The 13,420-nt window shown below is 37.5% G+C and overlaps 2 protein-coding genes across 3 annotated transcripts in view; one reads left to right on the top strand and one right to left on the bottom strand.

Moving 5' to 3' along the window:
- The window catches only part of RFC1 (replication factor C subunit 1), a 103,893-nt gene extending 98,366 nt beyond the window's left edge, over positions 1–5,527 (top strand). For both annotated transcript variants that reach the window (XM_036908494.2, XM_057502157.1), the window contains exons 23-25: positions 1,709–1,922; positions 2,911–3,102; positions 4,145–5,527. In XM_036908494.2, coding sequence (XP_036764389.2) covers positions 1,709–1,922; positions 2,911–3,102; positions 4,145–4,228 — 490 coding nt within the window. In that variant the 3' untranslated portion in view covers positions 4,229–5,527. The remainder of the gene's footprint in view (positions 1–1,708; positions 1,923–2,910; positions 3,103–4,144) is intronic.
- A 1,514-nt stretch (positions 5,528–7,041) lies between these two features.
- Positions 7,042–13,420, bottom strand: part of WDR19 (WD repeat domain 19) — a 99,874-nt gene continuing 93,495 nt past the window's right edge. The window contains exon 37 of the mRNA XM_057502155.1: positions 7,042–7,359. The gene's annotated coding sequence lies outside the window, so the exon portion shown is untranslated. The remainder of the gene's footprint in view (positions 7,360–13,420) is intronic.

Raw genomic sequence — 13,420 nt, 5'->3', positions numbered from 1 at the left:
ATGTGTCACTGTGCCTCGGGGTGTCCCTCTTTCATGTTCCCACTGTATCCATGCAGATTGTGAGCGCTGGCCTTTGTTGTCATCGTGTGGCTGCACTGTGCGGCTGCACCGTGCATGTCTGTCCCCTTCTGCCATTAGGCTGAATGTTTCTGGTGGTTGGAAGTGAGGCATACTTACCTAGCACAGAAGATTGCTCAAGAAAGGTTTCTTAATGAGTGATATACAGGACATTGTCACCATCAAGGATACCTATAATGAATTACACAATTTCTAAAATAAATTAGGACCTTCCTGCTTAACTTTTTAACTCTGATTGAGTCACTGAACTTTAGAGGCCTCAGTTTCTCTTTATCTTTAAAAATGAAAGTGTGATTTTATTATTAGTTAACTCTTTTTGGGTTATAGATGCTTTTAAGAATCTGAAAGCTCTTTAATCTTTACTCCCCCACAAAATGTACTAATGCACATATAGTATAATTTTAAGGGAAATACAGATTTCTGGGGTGAAGAACCCTTGGTTTAGGAACATCAGATGATACCTTTAGACTTTTCTATGTTTAATGTTCTGTGATTCCACTAGAAGGTAACAATTATGTAACATAATGCAAGAATAATTTTGGAAAAGGTTTCATGGTTTTCTTGGGCACTGCGGTGTATGGTCTCCTACTTAACATACTAGTGTGCTTGATTGTGGAAGACTGAACCTAGAGGAAGTAGGCAAATTTAAAACAGTTTTTTGAACTTTTTGCTTAGGTAATAAAACCGTCATGGGGCAAGGTTCTAGATTTCTGTTCAGGAGAACTATATGGATTCTCGTGATTCAGACATTCAGTTACCTGAAGGCAGGAGCAGGGGCAGGGCCTATAAGTTATTTTTAAAGGGACTTTTCATCTCTTTTCTGATTTTAATGTGGGTTCTGAAACCAGCAGCTTTTGAGGTCTCCTGTTTGAACTGTGCATGCATATAATTACCTCATTTAAAGATAGCGGCAGCTGGGTTGGAAAAACTTAGGATGGTGGCATTGGAACTATTGTTCACCAGCTTTCTGTCTTTAAATGACAGTAGTTAAGAGAGAGAGAAAAAAAGCCATTTCATGATAACATTCAGGTTCTCGGTGGATCAGGGACACTTTATCTAAACCTTGCTCTTGCCAGGGTGTGGACCACTTGGGATTCTGCAGGAACATTCTCTCCAGTTCTCTTAGATTTGGGAAAACCCTGCTCTAGAACTAAAGATTTCAGACTAACTACATTAGGGAATGTAAGAAAAGCATTTATATGTCATTTTGCATGCTATAATCAGAGTTCCAAAGGTGTTATAGACCCTCAGGTAGGAAGTGGCAGGGGCACCTGAGGCAGGAATCCTCACTGCCTTTTTGATGCTCTTTATATTTAGAACTTGGAATGAATCATCTTTGGCTGTAAGTAGTATAGCACATACAAACACTGTTGCCTGGGCCTTAAGAATAGGATGGAAGTAGAACCTGCATTTGTGTTTTTTGTTCACTGATCGAGGTAAGTAGAAACTTTGCTTTGAGCACCTAAGTGTGTATCTCTTACCCTGGTGGTGAAGCACTAGCGAGTATCAGCTGTTAATAGTAGGCATTCCATTGAGCATTATAAAAAGTGTATGGAACTCCAGCACACTATGAGTTGAGTTTGTGGTAGTTTGCCATTAACTACAGGTGTGTCTTTTGTTTTGGTTTAAGAACTTACTCCAGCAAAAGGACTGTAAACATGGATTATCTGTCACATATAAGGGATGCACTTGTACAGCCCTTGACCTCACAGGGAGTTGAAGGAGTACAAGATGTTGTTACTTGTATGGACACATATTACTTGATGAAAGAAGACTTTGAGAATATCATGGAAATCAGCAGCTGGGGAGGCACACCTAGTCCCTTCTCCAGGCTGGATCCCAAGGTAAATTGCGTAACATACTGGTTCTCCATCACTTCGTAATTACCAGGTTTGTGCTAGGAGTACTTCAGAGATGTTTTAGATATCTTAAGGTGGTTTAATTTTTTTCTTGGATGATTTTTGCTTCTTATGGCCTGTGTTTTCCAAAGTTATTATTTGAGTACAGTTTTAAGAATAGACTTCTTGATTAGACTTTACAATGTGTAGTTTAATCTTTGCTTTATTACTGAATGGAGAAGTAAGGCATGAAATAGGAAGAGCAGCTATGAATGTATTCTTTGTAAGGGTGGGCGGGTGAGCCTAGGGAAGTCAAAGTGAGGTGGTGGTAATACATTATGAAAAGAAAGTGTTTACTGGCTGAGGATTTTTATACTTTTCTCTTAATCTGCCTAGTCTATTTCAGTATTTATTATACTTGGACAGTCTGTCCTACTTTCTTTATATATAATGGCATGAAAGAACTAAGGTGACAAACATGAATTTGTCATATCCAATAACCTTGTGCCTGTTTATTTGGTGCCATTTTAGAAGATTCTTTGTGGCTCTCCTTCTCTAGAATTTTGACCTGACTTAATGGTTGTGAATAAATTCTCACAAGAAACATATATTGTTAGAATCTATGGGCCAATTCTATAATTATGTTTAGAAGCTTAAAGCTAAGGCTCTTCGAGTTACTTAGTATTTTGGAATAACTATTAATAATGATAATTTGTAGGACTGAATAGGTGAAAGTGATGACTTAAAGTGACCTTTTTTGTCTGCCTAACATTTCCAAATACCAATTCTTAACTTTTTGAGTCATGGGCTCTATTAAAAATATCACAAAGAATAGAAATATGCCCATATATGCACTCACATGTACACGCATAAGTATTTTGGAAAAAATTTCAGGTGGCTCCAAGGGTCTCTTAAAGCCTTTAGGCCTGTAGAGTTTAAAAGGATTGCTTGGCACGTAGGTTTTCTAAAAACTCCCTCTACTCCTTTCCTATAGGTGAAAGCAGCCTTTACAAGAGCGTACAATAAGGAAGTGCACCTTACTCCGTATTCACTCCAGGCGGTAAAGACATCCAGATCCAGCACAGGCCCAGCCCTGGATTCTGAATACAATGATGAGTTACATGAAGATGACTCTCAGTCTGATGAGAAAGACCAGGATGCTATGGAAACTGATGCTATGATCAAGGTAGTATTTTAAGCTATGGACAAGAGCAGCTCTGATACTCCTTTCAGAATAGTTTATCTTTTCTGATGTATAACTTGCTTTCTGAAATCATTCAGACCTGTTTAGCAAGTAGCAGAGGAAAATACTTTAAAGTTTTTTTATTTGTCAAGTTGAGGGTCGAGAAGGTGTAGATTTCATTTTTATAAGCAGTCAGCTTATTGTACAGAGGAGGAGCCAAGTAGCAAGAAAAGAGGCCATCATATTGATGATTGTGTGCTTGGTTAGAAGTGCCATTTTTATTTGGCCACTGGTGTGTGCTTTACCACAGGCACACATATCCACAGCATAATCAAGAAAAGCACTTTAAATGAAACCATTTCTCTCTTCTGTTGTGTTTTGCCATAGCCATTGAACTGCCTGTTGAAGTTTCTCAGAGCATAACATCCTTGTCTTTTGCTAGGAAGGATGAAAATCACTTATAGTATCAGCCCATGCTTTACCATTGGCCAAGGCAAAGGAATCTAATCTTTTTCCTCCTCTGTCCTTTGCGTGCGCACGTGTGCGTGTGTATGTGTGTGTGTGTGATTATTGCCCCTCATTTCTGCCACATACTGTTAACTATGTACAGGCATATGAACAGAGGCCTCTTCTAGTGTAGCCCTAATTTGTGTAGCCATAGGAGGTTGTCTCCCTCTCTCCTCTTCTCAAGCTGAGGGTGTTTAGCTCTCTAATCTGCAAATGAAAAAAAAGGAAATTCTTCATGAAAACATTACCCTTTTGTAAATTATCTGTTGCTTATTTTGTCTTTCCTAAAGAAACTACACAGAACACATTGTGGTTATAGATTCTAAACAGCTTTTCAGTAGTTAAAGGCTGTAACTAGCTTAGTTGTTATTTGCAAGTAAGGTCATGAGGGTGGTAGTTCGAGGTTTGGGTATTTGCAATCTGTGTTCTCAAATTGTAGGTAAAGATTCAGCTTACTGTGTACGAAGATGAACTTACTTCATTTACTCATTCATAAACACAGCAGCTAACTATTTTGTATGTTTTTCCCTCCCAACAGAAAAAGACAAAATCTTCAAAGCCTTCAAGATCAGAAAAAGATAAGGCGTCCAGAAAAGGAAAAGGAAAAAGTCCAAAGAAATGAAACTGTTTCTCACTGACAGCCGTTTTTTACCCACCCTGCCGACCAGTCTGGCTGGTCTAGAGAATGCCTCATTTTTCCCCCAGTGGAACCATGTTTTGGCATAATGGGGCAACCTAGTGGTCCCATTATAAATAAATGGTGGTACGGCGAGAGGATATAACCAGTGGGCCAATGCACACCTCTTATAGAGGTTGGTAGGCCTGCTCGGGTCTTCCACTGTCCCCTTTCAATCTGATTAGATTGTGCTTCCAAATGTGTGTGATCAGAATCAGAAACTACATGTGGGCTTTGAAGTCAGATTTTAGTTAACAATGGTATGCCTGGGAACAGGGGTACTAAGGTGACTGGTAGGCTTAAGAATTTATCCTTATGGCCTTTATAGGACCTATGCTGGTATTTTTTTTTTTTAAAGTAGTTACTATTAAGTGGTGAAATTTTGTAAATCATAATACAGAACAATCACCACCTAGAACTGGGTATTTTTTGTACATTGTCAAATATCTTACAAAATATAAATTAGAAATAAAAATGTTCCACATGATATATGTACAAATTCTTAAGATTATCATCTTGTACAGTAAAATATGTTGGTATATCACTTTCCTTATTAATTTGCAAATGATTAGATAAAAAGCTAACTATATTTCTTACTAACTCATTGTGTGAAGCATAACTTTGGTAGTTGAAGAGTCAGAACTTTTAATTTCCAACTTTGTTACCTCTATGAATGCCACCCATATCTCTGCTACGAAGAGAATCTCATGGAGAGGCTGCCTTGTTATTATTATTAGAGGGTATTATTAGAGGGTGGTGGTAAGAAGATTCTCAGACATTGTTACACTTCCAGACTCTCCACTCATCAGGTCCAAACCAGTAGGGGTTAGGCTGGGGCAGACTCTTGAATGTCACTCTGGGTTGGGACAAAGTGAACACTGGCCTTTGTTTAGTTTGTCCCTGGGAGATCTGGTTCTGCCTTGTGATGGCTCCCACAGAGCCTGCTGGAACTTTATAATATTGTACAATAGGCCCTGAGGCTGAGACTAGCCTGGAATTTAAGTGTCTAGCTAATTTTTAGTCTTAGTAAATGCTCAGAGGCATGTGCTACTTCTGTGAGGTATGTACTAAGAAGAATGTAAAATCAGGATATTACTCCCTGCCTTTTTGAACTTACAGTCTTGTTTGGGAGGTGAGACATAAAGTTCTTGAGATATTTAAAGTGTATTTACCAGTATGAAAAATGTCTTTCATGTAGATTGCATTCATTATGGGAATAAAACATTGCTTTAAGCCTTTGCCTACTGAACTGTGCCCCTCTTTTTGTTTGAGTAAGGCTTGCAACTTCTGCTTCAGTGATGATTTCCGTGACTCCCTCACCTCACCAGTGGGGTTAGCATGGCTTTCTTATGCATATTGTTCCATTTCTGTTGCTTTTGGATAGGCAAGTCATGTTTGCCTACTTGTTCTGCACTCCTCAGGAATGGGACTAATTTCACTGTAGCCACAACAATGAATAGTATCCTTATTCATTATGATTTTGTTTTTAAGTATAAATGCTCTAAACATGATTGGCATAATCAGTGTATAAGATAAATAACTTTTCTTTTAGGATTAGAGATTATAAGTATGCTCTTTAAAATAGGAGGATGAGAACATGGGTCTGTTTGGTTCCTCCTGAAGCCCTGACGACCATGAAGTGTGTGGCTGAGGCTAACGGCAGGTAGGAGTTGGTGGTTCCACGACAGTATGGACGTGACTCTAAACAGTCTGTGTTGGGATTGAATATTTATTGGAGCATCCAATAAATCCTCATTGGGGCCACTAGCTGCCACCCATCATCCTTGCAGCATAAATTTGCATACTTCTTTTCTGAGAGTCATTTAGTCTTGGCTGTTTTGTAATCTATAACAAACTACTCTTCTTTATGCTTAATCTCTTTAAGTTTTGGTAGTCTATTATTTGGCCTCTTGAAGTGGTAACAAGGAGTACATTGTTGCATGTACTAGGGAGAATCTTTCTAAATAGGTTCTGGTACAGTTATACCCATTAATGAATGTCTAAAGGCCATAACTTTCAAAATACAATGTGCTTACTCTCAGATTCCAAGTCTCTAGGCCTCTTATTCCTTCCTATAACCTTATACTATACCTCCAGTGATAACAGAAAAACAATGGGACAGTGGGTGGGTTTAATGAAATAATGATTTAATAGTAAGGCCAAGGCTCTAGCCTATTCTCTTCCCAACCTTTGGAAAACAAAAGTAGATCATAAAGCTGGAGGCATTGTGCATGTGGGTACTGGAAGCTGTAAAAGTTGGCACTTTTAAGTTCCACCCTAGGCTTGCAGGTACCTACGTCTGTAATGCTCATGGTGGTGGTGGCAGCTGTATTGTAAAATCACATCAGCTAAAGCTAGGTCACATGACTCATTTCTGTCAGCTGCTCAGACTATGGTGACACTGACCTTGGACGGCAAGGAAGCATATACTGATGTAGGGTAAGTATTGGGTGTAATACGGGGAAGATTCTGAATAATGGATGTCTTCAGGGGAAGTCAAATGACATAATTTTGTGATAGGAGTTCCACAGTATGCAATATAACAACTCAGGAGATAGAAGCTTATAGCTTCATTCATTCTTTCAATTATTGACTTTACTGTCAAAGAGCCTTCATTTGTGTAAACTTCTCTTTTCAGATCTTCTTTAGCACTGTTAACATCTGTGCTGCCCAAACTTATCATAAAGTGGTAAAGATAGCTTGAAACTACCTTTATCTTTTTTTTCCGTCTCCAAATTCAGGAAAACATTACAAATATATAGTCAATAATTTTATTTTAAAGGAGGTATTTCAAAATATAAAAGTTATTGCAAAAAGTTGAGTATTCACAATTATGTCATACATTATATTAATAGTACAGAGCATAGCACATGTAAGACTTTGAATAGGAAATATACAAAGTATAATAAACAGCAAGGTTATTGTTACCATTCTGTCATTCTACTGAAGTTGAAAGTGATGACCTATAAAGGTCACCTCTTTTTTTTTTCTGTATGCAGGAAGCATGTCTCTAAATCCAGGGGTACAAATATAGCTTCTTGTGGGAAAATGCTATCTTCTCAGGAACATTACATCATCTAGAAAGGATTAAAAAAAACAAAACATGCCTTTAGAAGGGTTTCAAGTAACAACTGTCACTTCGTAATAAAGCCAAATACACTAAAACTTTTTGCTCATTTTTCAAATATGGAGCAGGATCATTACATTCAAGTTAGAAATCTCTAGTCTGTAAGTACTGAGTTTCAGTCTTGGACTTGGAACTGACTAAAATTGTATGGGCAAACTGTTGAACGTCTATTATAAAGTATATGACATAGTAGAGGATGGACCAATATTCATGGTATAATAAGACATTTATAGTGATTTTTTTTGAAATGTAGTAACTCTTTGAAGCTTACCTGCCAGTAGTTATGATACCATCATCTAAGGCTCTACTTCAATGCAGGATTATTAAACACACAAGCAAGGTTTTAACTTTTGGAAGTGACAGTCTTTCCATGAAAGAAGCCTATCTGCTTATCTTAATAGCTGTGGCCTGAGGGTCCAGCTTCCAATCAGCCTGCATCTAGGTGATGACTGAGATCCTCCTCTTTGGGACACTTGCAGGTCTTGGCATACCCTCAACTACTGGGGGCCACCAAGAACAAATAAGGCTGCTTGGATAATCACAAAGGTTTGAGAGCCAACCAAAAGCTAGGGCAGGGCTGAATATCAGGTTTATTTCCTCACGAGACCTCTCCAAGACTGGGTGAGGTGGTTGTTTCATCTAATGCATAGAAACCAACACAGAGCCAGGGAAAATGAAGAAGAGGAATAGGTTTCAGATGAAAGAACTAGATAAAACCTCAGAAAAAGACCTTAAAGAAATGGAGAAAGTGATCTATTTACCTGCTAAAGAGTTCAAAATAATAGTCCATAAAGATGCTCCCCAATGTCAGGAGAGCAATACATGAAGAAAGTACCAAACATCACAGAGTGAAAGAATACTGTAAATGAACAAGAAGGAGGAATTCAAAGGCAGATGAGATGAGGCAGAAGAAAGGATCACTGAGCTCAAAGGGTAGTGGAACTCCTTCAATCACAGCAAAGAAAAGAAATGAAAAAAAGTGACTATAGCTTATGAAACTTGTGAATATTGATCAGCATGATGTTATCCCATACAGGAGTCTCAAAGGAGAAGACAGAGGCAGAAAACTTCCCTAACGTGGGGTCAGAAAAGACATCCAGATGCAGGAAGCCCAGAAGTTCCAAGTAAGATGAACCCAAAAAGACCCACACCAAGAAAAATAGCCACAAGTTAAAAATCAAGGATAGACTCTTAAAAGCAGCACAAGAAAAATAACTTATGTACAAGGAACCCCCCCATAGAACCATCAGATTTTTCAGCAGAAATTTTGAATATATTATTCCACTCTTTTCTAGCCTGCAAAGTGCTGAAAGAAAAATGAAGGAATACTCTGCCTGGCAAAGCTATCCTTCAGAATTGAAGTTCTCCAGAGAAGGAAAAACTAAAGGCATTCACAACACTAGACCTTACAAAAAATGTTAAAGGGATTTTTTTAAAGCTGTAATGAAAGGATGCTAATTAATAACATGAAAACATGAAAGTGTAAATCTCAATGGTAAAGGTAAATTTAAATTCAGAATAACAGTGTAATGGTGGTGGGTTACTCAAATCTAGTATGAAGGTTAAAAGACAAAAGTAGTGAAAATAATTTGTATTAAGATAAAAAGATGTAAGCTGTGACATCAGAAATAGAAAACATGGGGTGGGTAGAGAGTACAAATGTAGAGCTTTACAATGTATTTGAACTTAGGTTTTATCACCTGAAACAAACTGTTATGTTTTATGTAAGCTTCATGGTATCCATAAAGCAAAAGCCTATAGTATATACACAGAAGATACACAAATCATTAGAGAACAGATTAAGGGAAAAAAGGAACAAAGGAATTACAGGACAGCCAGAAAACAATTTAAAAACTGGCTATAAGTCCATACATATAAATACATGTAAATGGACTAAATTCTTCTGATCAAAAGACAGTGGCTGAATGGATAAAAAAATAAGATCCAACTATGTGCTGGCTATACGACATTCAGATTTAAAGACATAAAAGTGAAGGAATGGAAATATATTCCATGCTAATGGAAATCAAAAGAGGCTGGAGGAGCTATGCTTATGTCAGAAAAATAGACTTTAAAACAAAGACTGTAATAAGAGACAAGGTTATTATATAGTGAATGATAAAGGGGTCAGGCCACAAGATGATATGACATTTGTTACGCATTCAACACAGGAGCATCTGAATATATAAAGCAAATATTAACAGAGCTAAAGGGAAAAATAACAATACAGTAACAGCAGAGGACTTCAAAACTTCCTTTTCATCAGAGAACAGATTCTCCACACAGAAAAACCAGTAAGGAAATACTAGGCTTAAATGGTATGTTAGACTAGATGGACTTAGCAGACATTTACAAAACATTCCATCCAAAATCAGGAGAATACACATATTTCTCACATGCACATGGAACATTCTCTAGGGTAGATCACAGGTTAGGCCACAAGTCAATAAATTTAAGACAAATCCTATCAAACTTTTTTTTTTTAGCTTTCTATTACTATTTTTATTATCAAATGTTTATCACAGTGCTTCAATAGTTCCCCTCCACCTCCACCCCCACCTTGGTAATCAATAGTCATTTCTCAGTGTTTCTGAGTCTGATGCTGTTTTTTTCCTTCTGTTTTGCTTTGTTACATATTTCACAAATAAGTGAAATCATACGGTATTTGTGTTTCTCTGCCTGGCTTATTTCACTGAGCATAATACCCTCTAGATCCATGTTGTTACAAATGACAGGATTTCTTTTTTTTTTATGGCTGAATATTCCACTGGTGTATGTACCACATTTTCTTTATCATTCATCTATTGATGGACACTTAGGTTGCTTTCATGTCTTGGCCATTGTAAATAGTGCTGCGATAAACATAAGGGTGCATATGTTTTTTTGAATCTGTGATTTTGTTTTCTTCAGATAGATTCCTAGCAGTGGAATTACTGGGTCAAATGGTATTCCTATTTTTAGTTTTTTGAGGAATCTCCATACTGCTTTCCATAGCAGGCGCACCAATTTGCAGTCCCACCAACAGTGTAGGAGGGTTCCTATTTCTCTGCACCCTTGCCAGCATTTGTTGTTTCTTGTCTTTTGGATGGTGGCCATTCTAACTGGTGTGAGGTGATACCTCACTGCGGTTTTAATTTGCATTTCCCTGATGATTAGCAGGGCATCTTTTCATGTACCTGTTGGCCATTTGTATTTCTTCTTTGGAGAAGTGTCTGTTCAGGTCCTCTGCCCACTTTTTGATCAGGTTATTTGTTTTTTTGGGTGTTGAGGCATATGAGTTCTTTATATATTTTAGATGTTTACCCCTTATCAGATGAGTCATTTACGAATATATTCTCCCATACTGTAGGATGCCTTTTTGTTCTGCTGATGGTGTCCTTTGCTGTACAGAAGGTTTTTAGTTTGAGGTAGTCACACTTGTTCATTTTTGCTTTTGTTTCCCTTGCCCAAGATGTGTCCAGGAAAAAATTGCTTATGCTTATATTAAAGAGATTTTTAGCCTACGTTTTCTTTTAAGTTTTATGGTTTCATGACTTACATTCAGTCTATCAAACATCTTCAGCCACACTGGTATGAAACTAGAAATCAATTACAAGAAGAGACTGGAAAACTCACAAGTAAGTAGAGATTCAACAACATGCTACTGAACAACCAGAGTCAAAGAATAAACCAAAAGAGATATTAAAAAACACCTTGAGACAAATGGAAATACAACATACTAAAACTTACAGGCTGCAGCAAAACCAGTTCTCAGAGGGAAGCTCATGGCAATAAATGCCTACATTAAGAAGAAAAGATCTCAAAATCTACCTTTGCACTCAAGGACTTAGAAAAAGAAGCCCAAAGTTAGTGGAAAGAAGATAACAAAGATCAGAGCAGAAATAAATAAGAGACTGAAAACACAACTGAGGGGATCAATGACAATGAGTTGATTCCCTAAAAAAATTTACAAACCTTTAGACTCAACAAGAAAGAGGACTCAAAATCAGAAATGAAAGAGGAGATATTACAACTGATATCACAGAAATACATAGGATCATGAGATTACTGTGAACAGTTATACTCCCACAAACTCCCCAACCTAGAAGAAATGGTAAGTTCCTAGGAACATACAATGTACCAAGACTTTCCATGAAGAAAAAGAAAATCTGAACAGAGCAATTACTAGTAAGGAGATTGAATCAGTAATCAAAAATCTCATAAACAAAAATCCAGGACCAGATGGCTTCACTGGTGAAGTCTACCAAACATTCAAAGAAAAGTTAATATGAGTCATTTTCAAACTCTTCCAAACTTAAAAAGAAGAGGAGGAAACCCCTACAAATTCACTTTATGAAGCCAGCATTATCCCAATATCAAAACCAGACAAAGACACCCACAAGAAAAGAAAATTACTGGCCAATATCCCTGATGAACATAGCTGCAAAAATTGTCAAATATTAGCAAACCAAATTCAACATTACATTGGATTACACAGTGATCAAGTGGGATTTATTGCAGGGGTGCAAGTCTGGTTCAACATCAACAAATCAATGTGATATACCACATTAATAAAAAGTAAGATAAAGTAGGATAAAAGTAGGATCATACAGGGAAAGCATTTGTCAATATTCAACATCCATTCTTGATTAAAACTTTTCACCAAAGTGGGTATAGAAGGAATGTACTTCAACATAATAAAGGCCATATAGGACAAGCCCACAGCTGTCGTCATACTTGATGGTGAAAAGCTGGAAGATTTTCCTCTAAGATTAGGAACAAGACAAGGATGCCCACTCTTGCTCACTTTTATTCAACATAGTATTGGAGGTCCTAGCCAGAGCAATTAGTCAACAAAAAGAAAAGGTATCCAAATTGGAAAGGAAGAAGTTAAACTGTCACTATTTGCAGATGACAGGTTACATATGGAAAACCCTTAAGATCAACAAAAAAACAGAACTAATTCAGTAAAGTTACATGATACAAAATCAATATACAAAAGTCTTGTATTTCTATATACTAATGATAAACTACCAGGAAGAGAAATTAAGTGATGTTCTGTGCTCATGGATTGGAAGAGTTATTATTAAAATGTCCATACTACCCAAAGCAATCTACAGATTCAGTGAAATCCCTAATTCCTTTACATGAACACATCATTAGTTATTAGAGAAATGTAAATCAAAACCACAATGAAATACCACTTCACACCTACTAGGATAACTATAATCAGAAAGGTTGACAATAAGAAGTGTTGATGAGGATGTGGTAAAACTGGAATCTTTGTATGCTGCTGGTGGGATTGTAAGATATTGCAGGAGCTGTGGAAGGCAGTTTAGAATGTTCAAGGAAGAGCAAAAAGGCTGACGGGGCTGTGGCGTACTGAGCAGAGGTGGTGGCTGGGGCTGGCTCATATGGAGTCTTGTAGGCTGTTTGCTTTTCAGGTGCAATAAAATGCCCCAGGTTTTGGAAGAGAACCACACTGTGGGTACACTGAGAAGGCTTGCCCATACACTGGGTGATGGGGTTGGGGGCAAGATGAATTAAAGGTAACATCTATGTTCCCCTCCTGACCAACTGGTTGAATGGGGCTGCTATTTACTGAAAGAGGGAGACTGAGAGTAGGTTTTGTGGAAAACCCTGAGTTCCATTTTAACCAGGTCAAGTTAGATGCTGTATCAGGGACTAAACTCACTTTTTCTGTTTAGTTAAAGATCTTCCAAGTTTTGCAGTGCTTTTAGCTTCCCATCTAGTGACTACATTTCCTTGTCTCCTCCCTTTGCAGTATGTGTGGCCACGTGAGAATGAAAAGGGTATATGCAGCTTCCATGTGACAAAAATGAGACTTAGAAAGAAAAAGGAGTTAAGAAATTTGTGGAAGCCACAATTTTTATATTTATTTATTTAAAAAAATTTTTATTTTGGTATCATTAATCTACGATTACATGAAGGACATTATGTTTACTAGGCTCCCCTCTTCACCAAGTCCCCCCCCCATCCCCATTCACAGTCACTGTCCATCAGCATAGTGA

This window comes from Manis pentadactyla, chromosome 5, assembly GCF_030020395.1.
Source record: "Manis pentadactyla isolate mManPen7 chromosome 5, mManPen7.hap1, whole genome shotgun sequence".
Classification (NCBI taxonomy): Eukaryota; Metazoa; Chordata; class Mammalia; order Pholidota; family Manidae; genus Manis; species Manis pentadactyla.
This window is presented reverse-complemented; position numbering and strand designations above follow the sequence as displayed.